The sequence below is a fragment of the Branchiostoma floridae genome, chromosome 13, assembly GCF_000003815.2.
Source record: "Branchiostoma floridae strain S238N-H82 chromosome 13, Bfl_VNyyK, whole genome shotgun sequence".
Classification (NCBI taxonomy): domain Eukaryota; kingdom Metazoa; phylum Chordata; class Leptocardii; order Amphioxiformes; family Branchiostomatidae; genus Branchiostoma; species Branchiostoma floridae.
The window spans coordinates 16,898,596-16,923,676 of record NC_049991.1 but is presented as its reverse complement, the minus strand read 5'-3'; the positions used below and the strand labels follow the sequence as shown (position 1 = coordinate 16,923,676).

At 43.3% G+C, this 25,081-nt stretch overlaps 3 protein-coding genes across 3 annotated transcripts; 2 read left to right on the top strand and 1 right to left on the bottom strand.

Annotated features, from left to right (window-relative positions):
- Nucleotides 1-7,299: 7,299 nt before the first annotated feature.
- On the top strand, nucleotides 7,300-8,049 carry LOC118428568. The gene is made up of 2 exons (XM_035838665.1): nucleotides 7,300-7,465; nucleotides 7,892-8,049. Exons 1-2 carry the CDS (start codon nucleotides 7,300-7,302, stop codon nucleotides 8,047-8,049), a joined length of 324 nt encoding a protein of 107 aa, XP_035694558.1.
- A 2,133-nt stretch (nucleotides 8,050-10,182) lies between these two features.
- LOC118428567 lies at nucleotides 10,183-22,475 on the top strand. Its single transcript, XM_035838663.1, has 13 exons — nucleotides 10,183-10,512; nucleotides 10,869-11,001; nucleotides 12,589-12,750; nucleotides 13,226-13,366; nucleotides 13,879-14,040; nucleotides 14,473-14,639; nucleotides 15,278-15,422; nucleotides 16,263-16,471; nucleotides 16,866-17,039; nucleotides 17,824-17,964; nucleotides 19,066-19,210; nucleotides 19,716-19,889; nucleotides 20,964-22,475. The coding sequence occupies exons 1-13, from the start codon at nucleotides 10,183-10,185 to the stop codon at nucleotides 21,128-21,130; spliced, it is 2,250 nt and encodes a 749-aa protein (XP_035694556.1). The 3' UTR covers nucleotides 21,131-22,475.
- Nucleotides 22,476-22,749: 274 nt separating this feature from the next.
- Nucleotides 22,750-24,954, bottom strand: LOC118428566. The gene is made up of 3 exons (XM_035838662.1): nucleotides 24,944-24,954; nucleotides 24,594-24,774; nucleotides 22,750-24,192 (listed from the first exon to the last, which is right to left on the bottom strand). The coding sequence occupies exons 1-3, from the start codon at nucleotides 24,952-24,954 to the stop codon at nucleotides 23,971-23,973; spliced, it is 414 nt and encodes a 137-aa protein (XP_035694555.1). The 3' UTR covers nucleotides 22,750-23,970.
- Between the last annotated feature and the right edge of the window lie 127 nt (nucleotides 24,955-25,081).

Here is a 25,081-nt window from a genome sequence, read left to right as displayed (position 1 = left end):
CGCCTTGTTTTTGTCACAGCCTGCTTGGCCCAAGCAAATCAAGCAAACAGAACATTTTACCTGTATTCTGTATCATGGTACTATTGTTGGTCGGGCGGATTTGGATTGTTCTGTTTGCTTGATTTTTTTAAACATGGTATCGGTGTTTTTATTTCATACTTTAGAAATAAATCCCAGGTCCATTCATTTACATACCTTGGGGTTGCTGCACTCGAGACCCCTCATGCACACTGTTTTGCTTTTGTTTTTAATTGGCGGACAGAGAACTATTCAAACCGCTGAATGAATGGTAACGGGATTGTCCTTCTTCAAATTACAATATTCCTTTGCAACCTCCAGGAATCGTCCTGCTACTCGGAGCCTGAGTCGTGTATTAACGGCCATGTGTGCGGGGACTCGTGCAGCCATGACGGCACTACGGACTGCTCCTGTCGGTCTGATACATGGGACAGGCAGGGATGTACTCATGTCGGTAGGAACGATTAGAAAGTCCAACGGGCTGAAATTAGCCACTTGCTAGATTTTTTAAAACTATACTGACATGTATGTATACAATGTGTTTTTCGTATCTTATTACATTCAATTGAATACAATACAGGTTGCAACCTATGTGCAGATTAAGAACTTACGGACTGCTCAGTAAACTTTATAGATGAAGAATGTATATTTTGACGCTTTGTTTGCTTCGTTTGTGAACCATACATCTTACATAATTTTGGTCACTGTAAGGTTGCTCAGCGATCACTGTCTGATGCATATGGGAATAGGGCCTTAGATGTATGCAGTGAACATACAAGTAGTTATTGCATACTTAACATTATACAATCCATACTTTGAGATCGGTAGCACCTCGAAATTCGAAAGGTCGGGGCTAGGAAAAATTCAGATCCTGAAAAGGCAAAAGTAATGTTGCTATGACTACTTGGAAATACATATATAATACAATACCTTGGTGTAGGATAGATGGATGATGGACACAAACCATGATTAACCGCTCAACATCGCGTGCTTCTAGCAGCATAGTAACGCCAGGTCACTTGAATGTCAAGATCACAATTAGAGCTAAGCACCCAAAACATAATGATATGTACCTGCTTCATAAAGTAACAATCAATTGAAATAAATAATGCGTTTGATATTCGATGTCTGACGTTTAGTACATGTTTTCGTGGCCACATGCTGTCATTATTTCAGGTGCGCTTGGATATTTTATACATTTATTTCCATGAGTATATAATTTGATGTAATAAAAGCAGCAAGAGTTTCTAGAATTGTCTCATACAATCCAAATATCGTCTCGTCCACATAGTATTACGTGAATGGTTTAGTCAGATGTGTAAATCGAAGCGCCACCTAGCAGTTGGGAGTCGAACCGGCCATTATTTCCAGGAGATATGTAGCACCTATAGAAGATCTACCAACTCTTAATTGTCATTGACAAAGTGTATACAAAGAAGTTTCTTCTCGCTACCCCGTTTAGATGTGGGCACGTGGGGAGACTGGGGCCCGTGGGGAGACTGTTCGGTCAGCTGTGGCGGCGGCACCAAGACTCGGACCCGCCCGTGTGAGGACCAGTACGGCGGGAACAGCTGTGTGGGCAGGAGCGTGGACGTCAAGCTGTGCAAGAAGAAAAAGTGTCCAGGTAAATCATCTGTAGAAAAACAACAACGGAATTTTCAATATAGAACTGTCGGTCTACCTGTCTGTCTGTCTTTCCGCCTGTCTCTCTGTCTGTCTGTCTACATGTCTGCATGTCTGTCTGTAAGGCTGTCTGCCTATCTGCCTGCCTATCTGTCTTTGCGTCTGTCTGCCTGTATTTGCGTCTGTCAGCCTGTCTGGCTTTGCATCTGCCTGCCTATCCGTCTTTGCGTCTGTCTGCCTGTCTTTGCGTCTGCCTGCCTGTCTGTCTTTGCATCTGTCTGCCTGTCTTTGCGTCTGTCTGCCTGTCTTTGCGTCTGCCTGCCTGTATGTCTTTGCGCCTGTCTGCCTGCCTACCTATCGCGGACATTATGCCATGATATCAACTCGGGAATTATTGTGAGTAAAATACAGTGTAAATTTGCCGACGTCGGTTGGTTTCGATGTGTAAAAGATATCGACATAGCCTTATTATATTCTCTTCGATTGTTCTGGTGCTTTCTGTTCAAATACTCTTTTTGTGATCATTTTATCTCTTGATCATAATTTTTCAACTAAAAAGATGATAAATGTTCCTTAAATGCACAGAATGGAGCGAGTGGAGTAGCTGGACCAAGTGCACTCGCTGTGGCTCGTCCCGCACACGGACCCGGACCTGTCCCGTACAAGGCCACTGTCCGGGGAACCGCAATGAGAAAACCTCCTGTATGAGTAGCCGGGAGTGCTCAAGTAAGAAATGCAATGTTTGCCGCCAATAAAGTTATGTTTTTGGTAGCAATTGTATCAGTGTTTGTGGTTTATTAGCAGCAAAACTCATGAAGCAACTGACGTAATGTCGTGAAATCTAGTATAATGTTATGGCTAGGTCTCGTTTTTTCTTCGATTTCTTCAGAACCAGCCAACGCTAAAATGTCTCAATTGACAATTTCCTTCAATTTTAATTCTTTCATTTTACCTAGCTCATAGACCGGTGGACGCCTGAAAAGCCTCTTTCTTTCAATTTCAACTGTAGTTCACGTATAACAATGTCTCGTTCTACATTTTCCATCCAATTGAAGCTCACGTTCGGCTGCAGAGAGGACGGTACGTGACCGACGGCTGGGTGGAAGTTTGGGACCAGCTGAACGGCTACTGGAGACCGCTGTGTGGGGAGTGGACAGAACAGGACGGGAGGGTGGCGTGCCGCCATATTGGATTCAAGGACGTGGAGGTTGACACTGGTATGTTCGTAATTATGAGGGGATCTGGTCTCTATACCAATTATGTTTTTCAACTTCTTCTTTCAGACAGAGTCAGCAGTCAAAAGTAGTAGAACTCGAAGAGTAATGCATGCTTGAGACAAAACGTAATGCCTTTGGAAATGAAAGTTTAACGGAATTTCTCTGTTGTTCTCGTTTTTATTGTCAAGCAATCCCTACTCTTTTCGAGTTTAGTTGAGGTACTTTACGTAGTACACCTACAGTCAATGTGCAAACTGGATTGTTTTTATGTTTTAAAAGCATTTTATATACGTTCTCGTCTTCCAGCTCCAGGAATAATGAACCTGGGCTGCTTTAACGACGACCCCGGCAACATGAGCCCGGCAGATGCATGGAACACAACTCTGAATGGACCATCCATGAAGTCATCATCTCCTCAGAACTGCCTGGCCTTCTGTCGTCTGCGGGGATTCAAATATGCCGCCATCCGGGTAGGTCTAAATCTACATGACGATAGTGTGATAAACGTGTAATATGATGGTATTGTTAACTTTCCATTCGGCTTCTAACTGCACCGGAGTGTCTGTCTGACGCATGTCTAATACTAAGTGCGTTGGGCAGGATACGTGTTTAGAGGCAAAGTTTAGTTTTTAATTTTCTACTTGTAAAAGAAAAACTAACTACGCTGGCTATATATAGGGAACTAGTTTGCCAGGTAGTTTGACCACCATAGGGTTTCATTCCTCCTTTGCTGAGTATTACGATCCGTTCGCCCGTTGGAATGCCTGAGGGAGGCTAGCTTCAACCTACATTGCATATACCTTTATATTTTACTTTAGATCTACTTTGTGTAATAGTTGTTCTACATGCCATACATTGTACCGTGTACAATTATCGTTCAATAAAGTCCTTCTGTATAAATTATCTGAAGTGCATGAAGCAGGGCTAACCAACACTTCATTGGTTAGAATCTGTTGTACTATGCCCCTCCCATCTCGTCCGCAATAGCGCGGTAATAAGTGTCAGTGTGGAAGAGGGTACGCCAGGAACGGAGAAGTGGAGCCAGCGGCCTGCAGCCGTCCATGCGCCCGCGATCCCAGCCGGACCTGCGGCAGTACTGAGTCGGAGCAGCTCAACAGCGTCTACACATACGGTAACTATGTTACGAAAGTAGTTATAGCTATCTGCTCATTAACCAACACGATTTTGAAACACGTTGGTGATAAACCCATGTGAAATATATTTCGTTCGTTTGTCTGTTTCTTTATTTGAGTCTATTCATTCATTGAAATTCAAATCTACCTCCTTTTCGCTTCTCATTGGGGTTGGCTTCTTAAGATAGGATTCCTCGTACCACAATTTAACCTAGATTAAGCCTTACTGAAGCCTTTATAACTGTTTTCAGCCGTACTCGGGAGCACCACGTACCTTCCTATGGATGAAGTACGTGAGGAAAACGGACAGACAGACATCGTGGGAAAGCCTTCAGCGCACGCTTTCGCGGGTGCCGGCCTGACAGACGGGGTGGTCGGCAAGGCTCTGCTACTGAACGGTCAGAATCAGTGGGCCAAAACTGACCTACTGGACGGAACCTGTCTGGGAAGCACAAGTAACTGTCCGGAGGTTCGTGTTTACTTTTCTGTGGCTGTCTACGTCTGAACAGCTCGCATATGGGCGTCAAATAAAAGGGGACATGATGAAATGGGAGAACAGACCAACGATAAGATTTTAATGGATAAGCCATAAACAACAAATATAATGATGACGATAATGGTGACCATGGTAAATGATGGGAGTCGTGACGATGATGTTCTTTGTGGTAATAATGATGACGATGATGATGATGGGGGTGGTGGTAGTAGATGATGATTATGCTGATGACTATAGAGAATGAAGAGGATGGTGTCGATGATCTTGGTGATGATGGTGACGATTGTGATGATGCTGATGATGGTGGTGGTGATGATTGTGATTGTGATGACGACGCATGATGATGATTTTTGAAATAATGAAGATTGTGTTAATGGTGATGATGTTGATAATGGTGATTATGATGATAATGTTGATGATGATTTGTTTGTCTGCCTTATCTGTTCCCTGTCAGGGGTTCACCATTGCGATGTGGATCCATCTGAAGGAGAAGCCGGAGGAGACGGACCGGTACTTCCTGTCCACGGGCGGACACACCCGGTCTTCGTACGGCTTCAACTTCTACTACGACGTGCCGGACGGACCCTCCTTCTGGGTCACCCAGAACTACAGCACTGTCTGGTGCACGGTGAGGGCGCGGTCAAATAGGTCGTGTGATTGTCGTAGGATCGCTAACATCGGGCATTTTGGAGGGCAAAAATGTACGCCTCCTTCAAAGTTCAACTGTTTGGGTACACAAAAATCTGTTTTGAATCCTTGTCGGTGATTGGTTCTGCCACAGCCTGTTTGAAACTCCTATGGTGCCTAAATCGAACGACGATCGCACGACCTATGTGACCGCGTTATGAGAGATAGTGATTTACTAGATCAGTATACTGGAGTCCAATAGACTTGAAGGCATGATATGAGAGCTTATGACTTTTCAGGTGCTTCTGCAGTAACCTTCTGGCTGTATGACACACACGTTCGTACTCCATGGCATTGCCAGTGATACACTCTGATTCCTGCCTAAATGCTTGGGGAAAGAAATTGTCCCAACAGCCTTCTCAATTCCTTTATCTCCTATTTCGGGCCAGTTAAGTCAATCACGACTTAGGATAGAGAAGAGAAAATGTCTCAGTCTCATTCATGTAACCCGTCAAGTGACCTTCGACGGTTCTTGTTAAGGTGACCATTGAGTGCTTTAGCCACCTTTTCATCGTCAAATGGCGGTAACACCAGGCTCGACTTGGATTTGATTTGTTTAAAACATAGTTCGATATTCTAGTAATCCTGTCTTATTCTTCCCTTCCTCAGTTTAGCTTCGAGATGGACATCCACGTCTGGATCCACCTGGCCTTCACATGGAAGCCTCCGTGTGACGTCACCATCCACGTCAACAGCACAGAGGTCAAACAGAGGTTCTCGGGGAAGAGGATGCAGCAACTGGAGAACGTAAGCAGGGATTTGTCGTGCATTCATATTTCGCAATGCAAAATGGTGGATAGATTTTCATCTCTTGCGAACGTACTTCGGATATCAGAACATGCCACAAAACGTAATGTTGTTGAGGATAATAAAACATAAATGACCTCTTTGACGGGAGACCTGGCGCATCACCGTCTTGTAATTAGCCAGCGAAAGGGTATGTCATCTCGTAAGGGGCGGTATAACCCAGTCGTGTGTAAACATGTGCGAACACGTGTGATCACGTCGACCGATGATGATGATGAAATGACATTGGGACACTTCACGATGAGTAGCAATGGGCCAGTCCCTGACCTAAGCACTTAGCCGAGGCAGGCAGGGTACCCTAAAATCATCGTCTTCTGGTACTGTATATATATATATTTTGTACTTTGTGTAATACTAATAGTTACATTGTATCATGTACAATTGTCGTGCAATAAAGTTATTCATATATAAGACGTTTTCGGTTAAGCCTAAATTCAGTGTTGAAAGTTCAGTTTAGAACTTCTTGATGATGATACTCCTCGAACAATTTCTATAACGTTACATATCATTTGACATGAAATCATCAAGTACTTGTCGTGAATATTACATCAGGACGAATATACAGCCCTGGCGATTGCAGCTCCCAATAACAAGGATGATGTGTTCGGCATCACTGGGTACTTCCTTCTGGACGAGCTTCGCTTCTGGGACAGGAAACTCTCCGGAAAGGAGATACACGAGGTCATGATGCACGGTCAGTCTTAAGATGCCACCCATAAACTTCTGCCTTTAAGTAAACACGAGAAATTCAGCTACTGTTGCTCCCCTTGATACATGTCATTGAGCTTTTTGACTTCACAGTCATACCCTTGTCACATTTGGTGAAAATCGACCGAATGACGATTCGGCGGCAATCGCCCGAGCCTCGCTTTTAACAAGGAGCTTTTATCATTGCTATCATGATAACTTTATGCACAAAAATTGTACAAGGTACAAAGTATTCAGACGGTTTTCAGGTGAATAATACGCGCAACTCTCCGTCCATCTTCCATCGATACGCCCGAAGATCGTGGATAATGTGACAGGGGTAAAAAGAACATCTAACTAACAAGTTCGCAGCAACAGACGTAAACAGTTATGTGCCGACATAAATGTGTTTCATGGTATAGTCGTGTCAAGCTAAAAGTGGGTACTAAAGTAATAAAGTCAAACAAAAATTGCTTCGGTTATATCCCAGAAAAAAAGAGCTATACGGAATCTTATAATTTTTATATTCATATACTGGCCTGTTGAAGGCCATGTTTGTACCTCTAAACATTACAAAAAATCAGACAAAAATGTGATTATATCTTTTCATTGTTTGTCTCTAGACCTGAGGATGTCGGGAGATCACTACCACCCTCCGCCGGGGGCAAAGGTCATGAAGGGCAAGTACAAGTGTACCGGAGAGGAGCCGCTACTGGGCATGTGCGAGCACGAGGAGGACTCCTCATTGGCTGACGAGCTGTGTGACGCAAGCAACCTGGCATTTGTGCGCTGTGTTCGTGAGTCTTTCGTGATATGCTCGATATTGATGATTGGAATTACATTGATTTGACTCTATCTAATACTATTTCGTTTCTAACATGATTAATGTGGAATCAAATTCATGTTACAGTAACTTGTGAAAGGCTTGCAACGAAAGAGCAATAATCGTTGATTTAGCCACCATTGGAAATAGAGTTATGATTTTAACACTGATGAGAGCAAAAGTTGTACGATTTTGATGCTTGGGGGACCAACAGATATTCTTTGTTCCCCAAACGTTTTCATCCGTATATCTTAGATTCTTTTATTCTTCTGGCATCACTTGTTATGTTGATATAGCCAAGTGATTGTGTACAATGTACAATCGCGATATTAGCATTAAAACCCTTTTTTTTTTAAATTTCATGTATATATTGAATGAGTCTTGTCTACGTTGATTCCAGCGAACAGCTGGCTGGCTGATTGGTCGGAGTGGGAGTACTGTGATGACGAAGGGAAGACGCGCCGGATCCGGAAGTGTTACTCCCCGTCCCCACACTACCAAGGGGACTGCTCCGATAGTCCGGGTCCAAGGGAGCAGGTCAAGGACTGCGAGTATTAGTTAGACAATTGTCAACATAAGATACATGAAGAACAGGACTTGCAAGAAAACTTACTTAATACCGAATACAGTGGATGGGTTACTGCGCCATGACATCTTTGGCTGCTTCCTCCCCTCACTGGGTGTTTCGCCCCGAGCAGGACCCCCTCCGGTAGGCGGGGCATGGCTTTTCCAATCTCTTTCTGTACTCTTCATTCAAATCCACCGCGATGACCGCTCGGCTTCGTCTGTTAACCTTCTAGTGGCATCTCTCCTTCTTTTCCCCTTCACTCCCACTGCTTCTAGTGCCTTCCACACTGACTGGCCAATAAAGCCTCTAGTCCCGACCTCCACTGGAAACACTGAGTTCTCCATCCTTTGTATGCAATATTGATATGGTGACGGTTGTATCTGACTAGAGCCATCTTGTTTGTTTATAAAATGTCAGCTCACCTGGATTAACTGCTACTTGATCGATGTCTTCTTCAGCCACATCTGTTCCTTGTTTCCAACTTGATAGCCGGCTCTCGCCTTGAGAGCGTTGCCAAAATACGCACGCTCTAAATACATACATGTACAGCCTAGAATATGACAAGGACAGGTTTACCAAGAGATTGTTTCTGGCAACAATTGTAACTGTGTAAGAAAGATTAATTTTGTGTAATGTAAAAAAATATAACTCGCTTGTGATATGCAGTAAGTTAACGTAAATGTCTAGTATATGTACAAACGATTTATAAGGGTGAAGTTAAATGTATATAAACGTTAACACACTAACCCAAATGTGAACATTGTGGATATAGTAGCGATAGATATGACCCATGTGAATGACTGTTACGTTTAGCTCAGTGATCAATATTTCGCCGCAGTCACGCATCATACAAGATTACCAGTACTGATGCAGCAGTATCCCAGCCGCAAAACATGCAAAGATGTTGAGAGTTTGAACATTCAACTGCAAAAGTATTTTCAGTGTAAATATGCTGAAAGTGAGATCACCGAACATGATTGCGTTCAAAGTATTCATATCTAACGATTCTCTTAAACCTTCAAATGACAGTAATGATAATGATACCACCGTGGTCCTGTACTAAGACCAAGGACATAATATATAACGTCCATGCTAAGACCGATTACATGTATATTCGTGTATGACGAGTCAAAATTCTCAATGGGACAGGTTATTAGTATATATCGATTTTCATGATTGAAGTTTAGAAAATACATACGTTACGTACACTCTTATGACTAGTCCTTTGTTGCTCTTGTTATCAGATAGACCCAGATACATATCTAATCACATTAATGACAATACCACTATTGACGTCACCAATATTGAATGGTTCCACGTACACATTACGTGAGAATAATAAATACCGTGGTGACAACCGACCATTGTATTCTCTTTCATTTCGAAACCCATAACAAATTATCATGCTAAGGCTTAAGAAACTTCCTGTAATAGTCCGGCAGACGTAACGTAACGTTTTTACGTTGAGTTGTTGAAAATCATGATTTTTTTCAAGAATCATAAACACATGACTATTCTGAAAGGTTGACTGGTACATCGTGCTGCGATTGTAATCTACACTTCAACAGTGCACATGTGGGTTCCGGGCCCACTTTCCACCACACGGCGATCACTGAGTGACCCTACCAAAATTGGATTTGTGTAACACCTCCTTGCATTATCTTTCTTATTATTGGAATATGATGCAAGACGTATTATCTAAAAGACAGCAAAACACACAAACTGTAAAAAACACCAGCTCTTTATCCATTAATTTCGATGAGCGATCTGTCAAGTTTGTAGTGAAAAGCTAAGTGGATACAAACTTCCGTCTCTGGAGACAACGGTAACATTCTTATCAGTACAATGAGATTCAGAGAACATAAAGCGTTAAAAGCTTTAACTTGAACTTGGGCGACAGAATGCGTGACTAATGCTGATTGCTTGATACTGCCTTTTGTGTCCAATCCATCATCTGCCATATTCCGTTACGTTTTTCTGCAGTACGAACAAAGGCCCCGGTGATTTGTCGTGCTCAATACGCATGGCACAATGGCTAGAGGCGCCCACTTTAAGGAAAGGTCAGGATCTCTCTACTAAGGTTTTGTTGGGTACCGACAGTATGTTTTCCGTTTTCCTCGACGATGGCAGCTTCGTGCCTTATCAGCGGGGTTTTCGCGGCAATGCTGTTGATTTCTGGAGCGTCTGCAGCCTTTAATCCGGCGTTAAATGCGTTTTCCCGCGCCGTGGCCCTGGACCGGACCCTGGTGGACATCCCCCACCGTCTGCTGTGCCACGAGTTGTGTCTTAAAGACGTCTCCTGCGCCTCCTTCCAGTACGACCAGACGTCTCGGGAGTGCCGGGTCAGCATCGTCAGGGACGATCTGGAAGAACATCCCGACGACGATGTGGACGACTCGCTTCACGACCTTTCCCTTGATGGGCTTCTTCCGACTAGTCCAGGCGCAGACTCGGTAAGTAATGTACCGAAAGATGTGTATTACTCTTTTCTTGTTGTCGCTTATCTTGGCTTTCTAGAAGAAGAGTTATTAAAGGAGATGACATTGTTTGTAGTTGGTGCTGTAGAATGCGATTTAAGAGGCCAGTAAAGCTTGCAGATAGTGGACTGGTTGATGCAAAGTGGAGTAAAGCTATATGAAATTGTTCAACTTGTTGAACCGTAAAGTACCTGTGGAATCATGCCCAAGACACAACTCTGAGCTGACTCTCATCTTGTTTGTTGTTATGACGTTTGAGTCCAGTTTGTTTTACAAAGCATTTGTAGATTCCCTTTGTCTAATATCGATGCCCCAACCTTTCTGTTCCTCAGATTCTTGGATGCACCTCGGAGCCGGACGCTTGTATCAACGGCCATGTCTGTCAGGAAACCTGTACCTACGATGGCGCGATGACCTGCTCCTGTAGGTCCTCCACATGGGACAGGGACGGCTGCAGATCTGTCGGTATGTAGTGTCTCTATGGGTCATTGATGGTTGAAGATCTATTGGTATGTAGAGTTGTAGACCCTCTACATGGGACAGGGGTGGGTACAGATATGTTGGTACATGAAGTCCCTCTACATGGATCATGGACGGGTGTAGATCTGTCGGTATGTAGGTCCTCTACATGGGACATGGACGGGTGTAGATATGTTGTTATGTAGACCCTCTACATGGGACATGGACGGGTGTAGATCTGTCGGTATGTAGTTCGTCTACATGGGTCATGGATGAGTGTAGATCTGTTGGTATGCAATTCCTCTATATGGGACAGGGGTGGGTGCAGATTTGTCGGTATGTAGTTCCTCTACATGGGACATGGACGGGTGTAGAGATGTTGGTATGTAGTTTCTCTATGGGTCATGGATGGGTGCAAATCTATTGGTATATAGACCCTCTACATGGGACATGGACGGGTGTAGATCTGTCGGTATGTAGTTCCTCTACATGGACGGGAACGGCTGCAGATCTGTCGGTATGCAAATGACTAAATGATGCCCAAAGGTATTCTGATTAGACTTAGACATCTAAAGATCCTTACACTACGATACCACGATATGGTGTAGATCTGTCAATATCTAGAACCATGTCATAAAAATGGTTAAAGTAGTTCAAAAATTTTGTTGTGGAATTGACGAAATTATACTTTGTGTATAAAGTAGACTTTACCATGGAGTGCTTTGTGTGTTTATAAGGTTACTGATATTTCTTGTGATAGTACATAGTGCAGGAATCACCGAAGGCAGCCTGTCCAGAGTAAAACAATACGTGAGGGCAATGCACCACTTGCATGATCACAAATAGACGTCATTTGTATATGAATAATTGATAACTGACCTTGAAACAATAAGGAACTTGAATTGACAATCTATGCTCATACGTCATACATTCTACACACACGGAGAACATTTGGAATAAATAATTGATTTGATAACATCATGTTCTCAGAAGTTGCGTGTTCAACAGCCGCCAGCTGTCCTAAAAAATCCCACAAACAGAAAATACTCCACGCCTAGCCGCAGGTGGCAATAGATAGGAACAGCTGTTGCTGAAGGGAATCTACGTCATTCCCATGCAAATAAGGATCTAAGTAGTTGTAATATACATGATTGTACGTAAGAAAAATGATCACGTATGAATGAAAAAAGTCAAGAAACATCTTTGCTCATTGCAACTTGTTTTTCATAGATTGGAAGTTTTTAAAGACTATTGCAAGAAATACCTTGAAGATATATAGATCAATGGATAATCATTGAGAGCTTCAAAAGATGATTGTGGAAATATTGAAAGACCTTGAAGATCATTGAGCGCCTCCTTAAACGTTAATGACCATAAGACTATTTTTGCTAAGCTGTACAGTCTTTTTTTCTTTGAACCTTAATATTACATCTTGAAATCACTTATACATCTATACACTATTCGGCCTTGGTCACTTTCAAGATCTCAGAGGAGAAGGTTATGGGTCCTACATACAGACGAAAAACTACTTTGCAATGATACAGTCAGTAATACGTAAAACGGTCTCACCCCTCCCCATTTTCCCGTGGACAGATGTTGGCAGCTGGGAGGAATGGCAGAGCTGGGGAGACTGCTCAGCGACCTGTGGTGGCGGAATGAAGACGCGCATGCGCACATGTAACGACCAATATGACGGCAAGAGCTGTGTGGGTAAAAGTACGGAGAACCGCGCATGCGCGGAGACGCCTTGTCCAGGTGCGTCATGTCATTTTGATAACGTAATTTAATGATACATGATGTGTTTGCGTGTCGCGGGGTAGATCTTACGATCTGGTAGAATAGCCCGTTCTATTGGTCAGAGCGGTGTCTCTGGTGACAACAATCGCGATCAACGACCCAACTTTGACTTTATTCTGATCCACAATCAAGACGACAGTCTATATTAAAGGGAATGTGTCAAAATCTAGATCTATATAATTCTCTCTTAGATATTCTGCCAGATTGCAATACAAGATGTCATAGCTACTAGTCATCGATATGGGACCGTCATCCGCCCTTTGAATGTTCAGGTGCATATATTATAAACGCGATATGGTCTTTGTAGTAGTTTTGCAGTTGCTTCTTCTTGACATGTTCGTATTCATGTCCAATACGTGTTTGGAATGATCAGTTAAACAATCATCGATTAATGATTGACTTATTAATTGGCTACTAATTGTTTCCTACCAAGTCTGGAGCGAGTGGAGCAGCTGGACGAAGTGCCAAAGGTGCGGCCGGTCCCGTACCCGGACCCGCACGTGCCCCAGCCCGGGGAAGTGTCACGGGGCTCCCGATGAGAGGTCGTCCTGCATGGGGAGCCGAGAATGCTCCAGTACGTACCAACCCCTACAAGGCTGTGGCTTTAAAAGGCAGTACTTAGGAAAAAACTTTGGTGTCATTTGAAAAAGCATCTCTCTGGTTACACCTGTTCTAACGAGTTTGCTCAGTGCAAAGCCACATGGTCCACTTCTGGGTCCTGAAATGAGGCTCATTGTAGTATCATCTCTTCTCCCTAAATCGGAAATATCAAGCTTAGGCAAGCTCAACTAACTTCCAACAGGCGAAGCTGGGGTAACGAAGGCTACTCGGGATAATTCCCTACCCCATTTGGCAGGAATCGTTTAATCTACCCACATCTGGAAGGACCCCTGCTGTTTTCGACTACATTTGCACCGATATTTCAATATGAATATCTATATCTATAGCCGTTCGGCACCTCACTTCTACAAGGCCAAGTATTTTAGAGAATGTTGATTAGATCCAAGTAAACTACTCATATATATATATATATATATATATAACGTTGTATATATAATCATAAATATATCAAATGTTGGCCTTTAGCCCTTGTCAGACTGCAGAGAGGCCTGTACGTGACTGACGGCTGGGTGGAAGTTTGGGACCAGCTGAACGGCTACTGGAGGCCGCTGTGCGGGAATTGGACACAGGAAAACGGGAAGGTGGCATGCCACCATGTTGGATTCAAAGACGTTGAAGAAGACACACGTAATCATTCAAATTCTTTCTCTTCTCCCTCTTTTTAACTGCTCACTGCCTCCATAAGAAGTAGAAGTTAAATTTAAGGAAGCGTTTTTCTGTGTATCTGTATGTCTGTATATCTGTACGTCTCTTTGTCTGTGTTGAAGACTCAAGAACGACTGGATGGATTGGTTTCATATTCATAAGCTGTCACAAAATTATTTTTCTATGTACTGGAGTGGAACTTCTAATTTTGATATCTCGTATTCTTGACAAGGTATGGTCACGATTTTCGGATCGTAGACAGGGCGTTTGCTCGGAATGAGACCCTCTTTTGAAGATGATGGAACCTATCTTAAGAAATGATCTTTTGATACATGTCATCGTTGGTCTTGACAAAAATGTCGCCCAAACTACAACAATGTTTCATATTGTCCCTACTCAACGGTACATCCGCAGCGCTCGACATCATGAGCCTGGGCTGTTTTAATGACACTCCCTCGGAGAACCCGGATGAAGAAGCCTGGAATGCGACTGCGATGAACGGACCGAACACCAGCGCCTCCTCTCCTGCAGACTGCCTAGCCTTCTGTTATCCCAGGGGCTTCAAATATGCCGCCATTCGGGTAGGTCCGGGTCCATTGTAACTGCTGTCCAAGCGGAGGTAGTGGAGAGAGAGGATAGAAAAGTGTGCATATCAGAGGATGATCACAATTTTGGCCACCAACATAGATGAATAGATGTTGATATATCGAATTTTATATATATATATATATATATATATATATATATATATATATATATAGAGAGAGAGAGAGAGAGAGAGAGAGAGAGAGAGAGAGAGTGCAAATAGGTAACTGCACTAGGAAATTGTCAGACGGTAGTGTTGAGGCCATATTGATGTAACTTGTAGCTGATCTACTATGTTTGAATACTTGTATTTATCTTAAAGTTGTTGTTTTTTTATCTGAAGCTTATCTTATCAATAGTGTGAATATGAAAAATATCTTAAGAATTTCTTGGTACAGTATATGTGATTTTGTTGTATCAATAATAATAATAATCTTTATTGCAAATTCATGCCAAAGGGCTAATTGCATACAGATTAAAGTAGTAGTGGTATACATAAACATACTTAACAAAGAAGGGAAATGATATTCATAGATAAATCAAAAGGGAATAACGTCTAAACTAAATATAATTCTACTTAAGCTATTTGGTGGGTTTGACTTATCAATGACTCTATATATGTTGACTCTGCCAGTCTAAGGACGTGTGTCAGTGCGGCAGAGGGTACGCGCGGAACGGGCAGGAGTTGTCGTCCATGTGTAGCTGGAAGTGCGCCGGGGACACCAGCCGGACGTGCGGGAGCGAGCTCAACGATCATCTCAACGACGTCTTCGCATACGGTAATTGGCACTTGAAATTTAGTTCTAGATAGTTCTAAAAATCATATTGAAGATTTTCCACTGTCATACAACACCAAAATTTTGCTTACCTCGAATTTTCAGTCATACTTCGGTCGACCTTCTTCGGGAGTGATAATTCAGTTACTCTGATCACGTGACTTAAAGACACATGACTCGAGTAACGAATCATAAATGCCTGGCAGGTGATATCGGTTCTAAAAATTAATGTGGGGGACTGCATGCCAATCTACTCAGAGCATGATCAGACGTTTCAATTCGACTCCACGTAATGTTGAAATCTGGCGTAAAGAGTAATCAGTGCATTCTATAAAACGCATGATTGGTATAGCCTCCGTTGCAGTCTTTGAACGGGGCTGGTTTTTATTTTAAGGGGAGGGGGGCGTTGGTTCGCGATTTTCAACGTTGGCTATGTTGTCTTGTGCCAGGAAAGAGAGTTTGCGGAGGAAGGGAGTTTGCTGTGGAAGGGAGTTTGCAGTGATAGCGAGTCAAAGACTCGCATATAGCCAACATTGAAAATCGCTAACCAATCGCCTAACAAACGTAGCCGCCGTTCATATCCCCCCCCCCCCTGTTCCACTAGTGGCTACAACCACGCTATGACAAATGAACGGCCGTCGGTTTGACGAATAGGTCAGCGAATTTCATATCTAAAGAATTCATCATGTTTTGTCATGTTTTCTTGTCTGTTAATTCATATTTTTACCTCTTGCCTTATATTCCGCCTACGAAACGCACAAATCCGATTTTGGTATCTTTAATAAAGCGATCTCCATCTGTGAAAAAGGGGACCTATTGTATTGATGTCTCTCCTCACTTCAGCTCCGCTAGGAAATAGCCTGTACTTTCCCATGGACGAGAAACGTGCTCACAGCGGCGAGATTATGGGGGAACCGTCCGTGGTGAGTCGAGGTGGAGCAGGCCTGATTGACGGGATAGTCGGCAAGGCCCTGTATCTGGACGGGAACGACCAATGGGCGAAGTCGGAACTGCTGGACGGGTCTTGCCTAGGGAGCACGGACTATTGTGAAGTAAGCTAACATTGTAGGCTCGCTGCTAACTTGTTTTTTTTTTCGTTCGAACAATTATTTTTCTATTCTAGCATCTTCAGAGAAAGGGGAGAGAGAAAGAGTGGAAGAGAGGAGTTTACTGTAGCTCTAGGGAGAGAGAAAGAGCCGGCTAGGGGTCCTCTATCTGTCTCTGCTCTGGTCTGGTCTACTCTCTGGCTCTTCCGGTTCAGCTGGTTCCCTGGGTCTTCTCAGCTTTGCGACATGTATTGCCACAAGATGATGATATGTGTTTTGGCTGGCCTGCTTTTCTTTAACTTTAAATTTCAAGCCAAGGGGCAAGCTTGTCACCGCCATGAAAAATGGAGGCATTGTTTTGAATGGGTCTCTGTGTGTGTGTGTGTGTGTGTCATCTCAGGATAGTTTCAGCATTGGAATGTGGCTGAAACTGATGGATGTTCCGGACGGCGATCGCTACTACCTGTCTACAGGCGGCCACACCCAGTCCTCCTACGGCTTCAGCCTCTGGTACAACGCCGAGGAAGGCAAAGGGCCGGGGTTCAACGTCAGGCACCGCGAGGCGTCATGTAAGGTAAGCAAATACCATACGATACCCTTGACAAGCGGTAACCTTTGGATTGTCTTGATATTTCAGGTTTTGGTAGGTCTTGAGGAGATCTCAGATTGACTAGATTTTGGGCACCCCAGCGGTTTGCTATGGTACTGCAGCGTAACGCTAGGTTTCTGCTCTCTTTTGTTCTGAAGGTACGGTAATCCAATTTAAGTGGCTGTTGTAAATTGATTGATTTGATCGAGGACATAGTGTCACGGTTGTAGGAGAAAGAAGGTTTTCGCAGTGTATCAATTTCGCGGTTGCATCACTTCTGTGGGACAGCAGTAATAATATGGAAAGGAATTTTCGCGGCGTTATGATTGTAGCGGTGGACAGGTTTACCGCGAAAACAAAACCACCTACAACACTTTCACAATGTACAGGACCTTGCGACAGAAGACATGTTTCACTTGCAGCAGTAGCTTGTTGTAGACATACAAGTCGGTAGATGGCACACATGAAGCATTGAACATATTTATTAAAGGAAAAACTTTGAGTAAGATGGTTTGTACCGAATAGCATATGATTTGCAATTTGAGCAGTGAAACCAGCTACGGGAATAAAAAAGAAAATGTTTATTTCAGGGCTGGAAATAATCTTTTAGTCTCTCTTTGGAGGCATAGTTTTATACTAAGTTGCTGTGTTACGCCGAAGGGCGGTTATACCGGCTATATAGATACAGATACAGATACAGATACAGATACAGATGCAGATACAGATACAGATACAGATACTAAGTAGATTTTTATTCCTTCCCTTCAAGTCGCACTTTGACATCCCAGTCGGCACCTGGATTCACTTGGTGCTATCCTGGAGAAAACCGTGTGACATCAACATCTACATCAACAGCACCCGAGTCGCCGACCTGGAGCTGAGGTTCGAGGCGCCTACACAGCTGGATGATGTATGGTGACATATTGTCCACGTTGATGTGCATGTAATTCTCGATTTTCTTAACGGTAGTCTAAATTTAGTCACTTAAGCGGTCACTATGCAACCGCTAAAATGTCATCATCACAATTACTTGATCACTCAGAGACCAGATAGAAAAGAAATGCTATCTCCGTGACATTTAGATGCTGTAAGCTTCTTCCCCTCCCACCCCCAACTGCTAAAATTAAAGAATCTGCCACTTACGCGGTTATTATGCAACCGCTAAAATGTCATAATCGCAATTATTTGACCACTCTGAGACCAGCCAGCACAAATGTTCTCACTATGACATTTAAATGCTGTGAGCTTCTTCCCCTCCCAACTGCTAAAATTACCGAGGCAAAGATTAATGGGATGATGGGATGATCCTGTAGCGCAACTGGTAACCGCCTCACAGTTTGGCTCCTGTTTCAAGTTATTTGGTGACTGTGCGGCCTTGGTTCGGGTAGTATGGTAGTTTCTCATCCTGTGTTGGCATCTCAGTTAGTGCTGCAGCTTCTTTCGGTACGGTAGGGCCGTAAAATGGGGGTCCCGTGTTTGAGGTGGTGCCTCGCACACGTTATTTACGTTAGGTGAACTCACTGCCTTTATCAATTTAGCTTAGAGCGTTGGCGGTATCCCCATTATGTATTTATGTGCGTAAGTCGATTTATCTGCATAGTCATTCACCAAAAAAAAATCCTATTCCGCATATGTCAAACTTTTCATCCATTCATGAAATCCTATAGAATTGAATTTCTCATAAAGTCTCATAAAGTCGATGTGACTATATTTCATCAGCCATTCTAGATAGATTTAAAGGGAACATTTCAGGCCTTTTGAACAACGACATAGATAAACTGTTTACCTGTGCGATTTATTGTATGTTCACCACGATTCAACCATATTGTGTCTACGTAATATCATAACCATTACTATTTATTGTGCGTTACATTTCGTTTGTTTATGTACTGCACGTCGACATATTCTTTTGTGACCCCGGATCCCAGTGGAAGGGGTATCATACCACCAAGTGAGCAACCCTGGTAAAACATGACAGAAAATTCACTCTTCTTTTCTTCTGTGCATCTAGTACGACAGATATACCGCCTTCGCTATAGGAGCCCCCAACAACAAGGTCGCGCCCAAGGGTCTCTCCGGCCACGCCGTTTTTGACGAGCTTCGGTTCTGGGACAGAAAACTGGACGGGAAGGAGATACACCAGGTCATGATGCACGGTGGGTACCACAAGCCCAAATATGGTAGTCAGCAGTAGTTACGCGGGAAATAAGTAAGTCATTGTGAGTACGGGAATCAAACAGTCAACTATGGCATTCATTGGTAGTTATAGGAAACGAGCGATGCCAAATATGGTATTCACAGCGCGCATGCGAGTACGGGAATCAAGCCGTACCAAATATGGCAGTCAGTAATGATAGTTACAGGAAATACGCGATACCAAATATGAATTAAGTATGCATTCAGCGAGGTATTGGAATCAGGCAGTACAAGACATGGCGCTTATTTTAAGGATACGGGAAACTGATCGTTTGAATGTGAGAGGATTGCAATTGCCCTAGGGTCACTCACATCACAATTGCTTTTCCATCTGTCCCGTGTCCATACTTTGTGTGGCAATTTCTCCAAGATTGCAAGATTGTATGTTGATTCCATGCATGATATATACTTGAATAAAACAACACACATATGACATAAGAAGTTCGTCTTGCCCTTCCTCTTAAGACCTGAGGATGTCGGGAGATCACTACCACCCTCCGCCTGGGTCAAAGGTCATGAAGGGGAAGTACAAGTGCACCGGAGAGGAGCCGCTACTGGGCATGTGCGAGCACGAAGAGGACTCCTCATTGGCTGACGAGCTGTGTCACACAAGCAACCTGGCTTTTGTGCGCTGTGTTCGTGAGTTCTTCAACTTTTCATCTGATATTGAACCATTTCACCAGGGTGACGACCTCGCTGCAATCTAACTATGTCATACTGTAAATGCATTTAAGTTCTCGGGGATTTAATTTCGCGGTAGCGGGAAAATGGACTTTTCGCGGTGGTTTTAATTTCGCGGTAGCAACATGCACTGTTGTCTCTTACGGTTATGGAAAAATATTCGCGGTGATTTTAAATTCGCCGTGACGCGGCCGCCGCGAAAACCGCGAACATTTCCGCATTTACAGTAATTTCATGCTGGTCTAGGGTCTGTCTGATTATAAGTACATCGCGCTTATAGCGCCCGTCCAACATCCACCGAGACGGGAGGGGCAAGTTACAGCCCTTGCAGAGCAGTTTGCGCGTTTTGCGAGTTGATCCAAATATTTGCTTTTTACCGAGGTAGTTGATTCTCATTTCGGCCATGTCCATGCTACCATCTTATGGAGGATATAAAATCATAATAGTGTTAGATAGACGTTGCCCGAGCCCCGTCCAATTTGTTAAGAGGCAGACTTTCAGCAAAGACTACGCCGATGCCCTGGCGATGTTGAAATTCGGTGAGCCCTGACCGATCTACGAATTCGGCCGGTCAACTTTACACAGACTAAGGTCTTTCCAGGCCTTCCTAGGCCCTGGACTGACCCCTCGGTGCTTCTATCCATAGTATTTTCCCCCATGTTGCACAGTACCGAACCATTGCCATTTATGCATGCGTCTTTCACGAAGAGGGACTAATTGTACGGGTATTGTATTTTCCCAAAGGGAGAAAACATATTGTTTTTGCTGGTGTGTTCTTTTTCTTTCTTCCTCTTGGCAGAAAGGGTTTACAGAAAAGGCTGCATCAGGCCTGGCTACCTTGGCTGGCTTTCTTGTCTGGCTTCTCAGATACCCTATCCATAGCCCCAGGTCTTTTTTTTTACTCGCATAAACTACTTGGGGGTGAGCCTATTGTATGCAAATAGCTTGACACAAGACTAAAGAGAAAACATTCTGCATTTTTGCAAAATTGTTGCCTTTCTAGTGTAAAATTGACTCCCTCCTATCTTACAGCCTACGGGCGGTGGGACGGCTGGTCTGCCTGGACGGAGTGTAAGGACGGACGGACACGCCGAACCCGGAAGTGCTCCACCCCATCACCACACTATGAGGGAGACTGTCGTGACAGTCCTGGGAAGGGACAGCAGGCCAAGTCATGTGAGGTCAACCCCGTGAAGTAAAGGGACTGCAAAGCGTCGAAAGGTTGTTGGCATATGGGTAGTTCGGCCCCAAGCCTATCAAGACGATTCGCCACGTGCACCATGCATACAATACGTAGAACTGTTTCTAAACGTTTTCCCGTTAATCCTAGGCCTTATTTTAACCAGACTTCCTAAAGTGCCTGCGCCAACTTTGACGTCGTATAACTGACAAGCAACTTGGACTAGGACAACCAAACATGGTGGCTTTCCCTAAACTTTTGTTTGCGACAAGTTGCAAGAAATAAAATAAGTTTATGAATAAATGTTTTCGCTTTGCCATGGCAACGGGTTTCCTGTAAGGCATGTTTTACAAAATTCAATACCTTTGGTCCAAACAATGAGATTTAAAGGTTTTCTCGCTAAACCACTCTCGTTTTCATGTATCTTTATCAAATATCTTTCAATTTACTGTTTATAATCAGATATTCTTAATTCATACTGTGATAACGTAATTTATCAAATATCAAGATGGCGGACCACATCATGAAGTTTTACATTATATATTTTCACTCAAATTTCATTTCACTACTTTGTATCTTTTACTGGTTCAATCCCCAATCGGAACCCCGTTGGAACTAAACCGTAACCTTATCCATACCTCGAGTCGTCCTGGACCTGGTCCCCAATCGCACTGATCGGCTAGGGGCCGAACTGTCCAGGTTCCAAAGCGTCCTGATACAGCGTGAAAATAAGAACTAGACACTTGGCCGGCATCACTAGTTTACAGCATGCACCTCATGCAGCATGTATTCGTTCAATGTTGTATATGTTCTACATGTTACGTTGGAGTGTAAAAACGCGTTTTTCGTCTTCCATAATATTGCCTCAAAAGATGAGGCCCAAACCGACAGAACTATTTCCATGTATATCTTAAAATGCAGTATAAGATAAGAAGTAGTTCTTAGTATCATTGTATCGACAATTCTTATATCACTGCAATTAGCCCCTGGCATGTACGCCTAAGACAGATCTACCTGGTGTGAACTTTCCATGTCTGTAGCCGCTATGCATTAGACTATGATGCTTGCGAATGATTGATTGATTGATTGATGTACATATGTATTTCGATCTTATATCTCAATAGTTTAGATGCATTCTGTATGGGTAGAATTCATTCTGAAGTAGGTCCAAACTGTTGTTGAGCAGAAAAGTTCCTTCCTTCATATTATGTATGTTCAATGATGACATCAAGTATAAAGACAGGATTGTAGCATTTGCATTTATTACGTCACGTAACAGCTATGCTTTACAAGATGCAGGACACAGGTAACACACCAGAGCTGTTGTGAAATGTCGAGCGTTTCCTTGCTGCAGTAGACGAAAACAACAATAATCGGAGTCAAGGATAATGGTAAGGTATCTGTACATCGTTGTTAACTAGTTACTACTACAAGGGGATGCTCTGTCGGATTTACAGTTCCAGGTTAGTTTCTGATATAGACTATTGTGATGAGAGGTGTTTTTGCCATTGCACAATGTACATCATATAACACTCACCCCTAGTATATCTGTACATCTATACTTTACAACTATGAACAGCCACAGAACGAATGGAACCTCACATTTTGCAGAGGAACACGAAATCATTTTGCCGGCTCAGTCAATGGCTCAGTTTAGGTCAGGCTATAGAAACCTGAAGATGTTACAATGACGGCCATATCTACATCTTTCTGTACAGCTTTTAGCACAATTACAACATAGGCGTTTTCAATCATGTCATTGGAGCCACTACAGGGTTTTACTAACATTTTGTCTACAACTGTGTATATCTTGTAAGCGTGGTTTCTAGTTGGTATGTGCGTATCATGTACATGGGAACACTAAGCGGCTCTTCTTCAAGAAACTTTACGACATTGCAGTTCCAGCTAGTTGCCAATGTAGGTTAGTATACGTCAACGTGCGCCTTGTTATTGATGTAGAGAGCTTAAACGCACATGAACATGACAATACCATAATGACTGTGTGTGAGGGTCATATTGCATATTAATTAGAAAAAACTTAACACAATGTGTATGGTACTCGTTCACACCTGCGGTGCCATTGCCACCATATGTTATGCTGGGGAAACCAAGATAAACATTACAGCCACCGGCTAGTCGCAACAACTTTTTATCGTAACATGCGGTAATGCAAGTCATCAGTTTATATTTTTGCTCAAAACGAGATAACAGTGACAGTTGTACATGAATATTTCCCTTAGCTACACTTGCTGCTGCAACAAAGATGTATTTGAAATAAGAACCACGTAACCGTCTCTTATGTTGCTCCCATTTGGTTACACAGACGATACTTTCCCTCCGTTATCGTTATACCTCCCATGTACATACCTGTTGTTCACTGCTAGAAAAATAGGTCTCTAAATTTTCATTTTGAGCAATTTTCATACCGCTTATTGCCCGCCCCAGGCTGGGAAAGTATTGCAACAGTCTTTCAGAAGTAAAGATAAGTTTGCAGTTTATTTCCCGAGAGAAACAAATGGAAGTGATAAAACCAGAAATCCTTTCCAGCTGTTACAGTAACTGGAATTGGGATGAGCTGCCTGGAGGCAACACCATTTAAAACCTGATATCCACGCCTGAATAACTTTAAGTCTTGTAACATGATAACACGCGTGTAGGAACTTTCATCTTTACAGATAGCACTTTCTTTACATCCTACCATTAATCATCAGTCTGCCATGTACAGCGTCCAATGATAGATTTTTCTCATCGCAATTCATAAAAGCCAGAAGTACCGGCAATCTGTTAAAGCGTACAGAAGAAAATGGAGAATAAGATCCATCAGGAATACTTTAGTGCTACACATTTGATGCATGAGCGTCACACTAGCGTAGGCTTAATGGATCTGGGCCCATTATCGCACTGGTAACTGGCGGCCGATGAGCGGCCGATAAGCGCGATGTCGGTGGTTCTCAGGTCCTCGTCAATCTGCTGAAGCGGTCTGCCCACTCCGGGAGCATGGTCGCAGCTGGATCGGCACTTGGACCGGTTCCACAGGACGTTCACCCTCCTGCTCACAGCCTCGCAGATCGTCTGGGGCTTCTGGAAGTGAGCAAATAATATGAGGAATCATATGAGGCGTTGGCTATAGCTTGGTCAATGAAGTTTCTTTTAGGAGGTTTGCAAAATTTTGTTGTCCTGCATATATACTCGGTAATAATCAGAAGTTTAACCCCCCTTCATTAGCCAGATGCACGAAGCTTGTTAGGTCTTGAATCCTGATTTGCTAAACACGTTGAAACATCATATATATGCCACTAGCATTTCAAAGATATGGACGTCTTCATCAATTTGATCGTAATAAACGAAAGCTGTTCTTGTCTACGTTTACTTAGTAATGGTGAAAGTGATACTTCTTAAAATGTCGTGTCGAGTTTGGCTCGTAAGAAGCTTTAGTTGTCCAGCATTGTCTAAATGCTCAGCTACAAATACATTGTCCTTACCTTGGGGTCGGATCTGCTGACGTCCCTGGCGCAGGCCACGACCCACTCCACCAGCAGGGCCACAAAGGCCACGCCCATCCCGCCGTAGATGAGCACGAACACTCCCAGCATCTGGTCCACGCCGATGATGGACGAGTTGAAGTCCTTGTCTTTGTCTTTCACGCACTCCGAGGTCTCAATCCTGGAGATGTGGGAAGAGACGCATTGGACAAAGGAGAATGCTTGGAAAGCAAGAGGTTAAATTTTTTCATATGGTTTCTCAGCTAAGATGGCTTTGTGTGGTCCGAAATGAATCAAGACTTTATCGTGGCGTCACAATGCAGAATGCAGACTGAACTATAGTAGTGTACATTACTTTCATAACCACGTAGCTCTGATGTTAATGCACTGTTGCCAGATCTTTTCACATGTAGTATTTTAGAGGGTACATAGAACCTTGCGGCTATATCAGAATCAGGAATTTTTACACGGTCTATATTACGTTAATG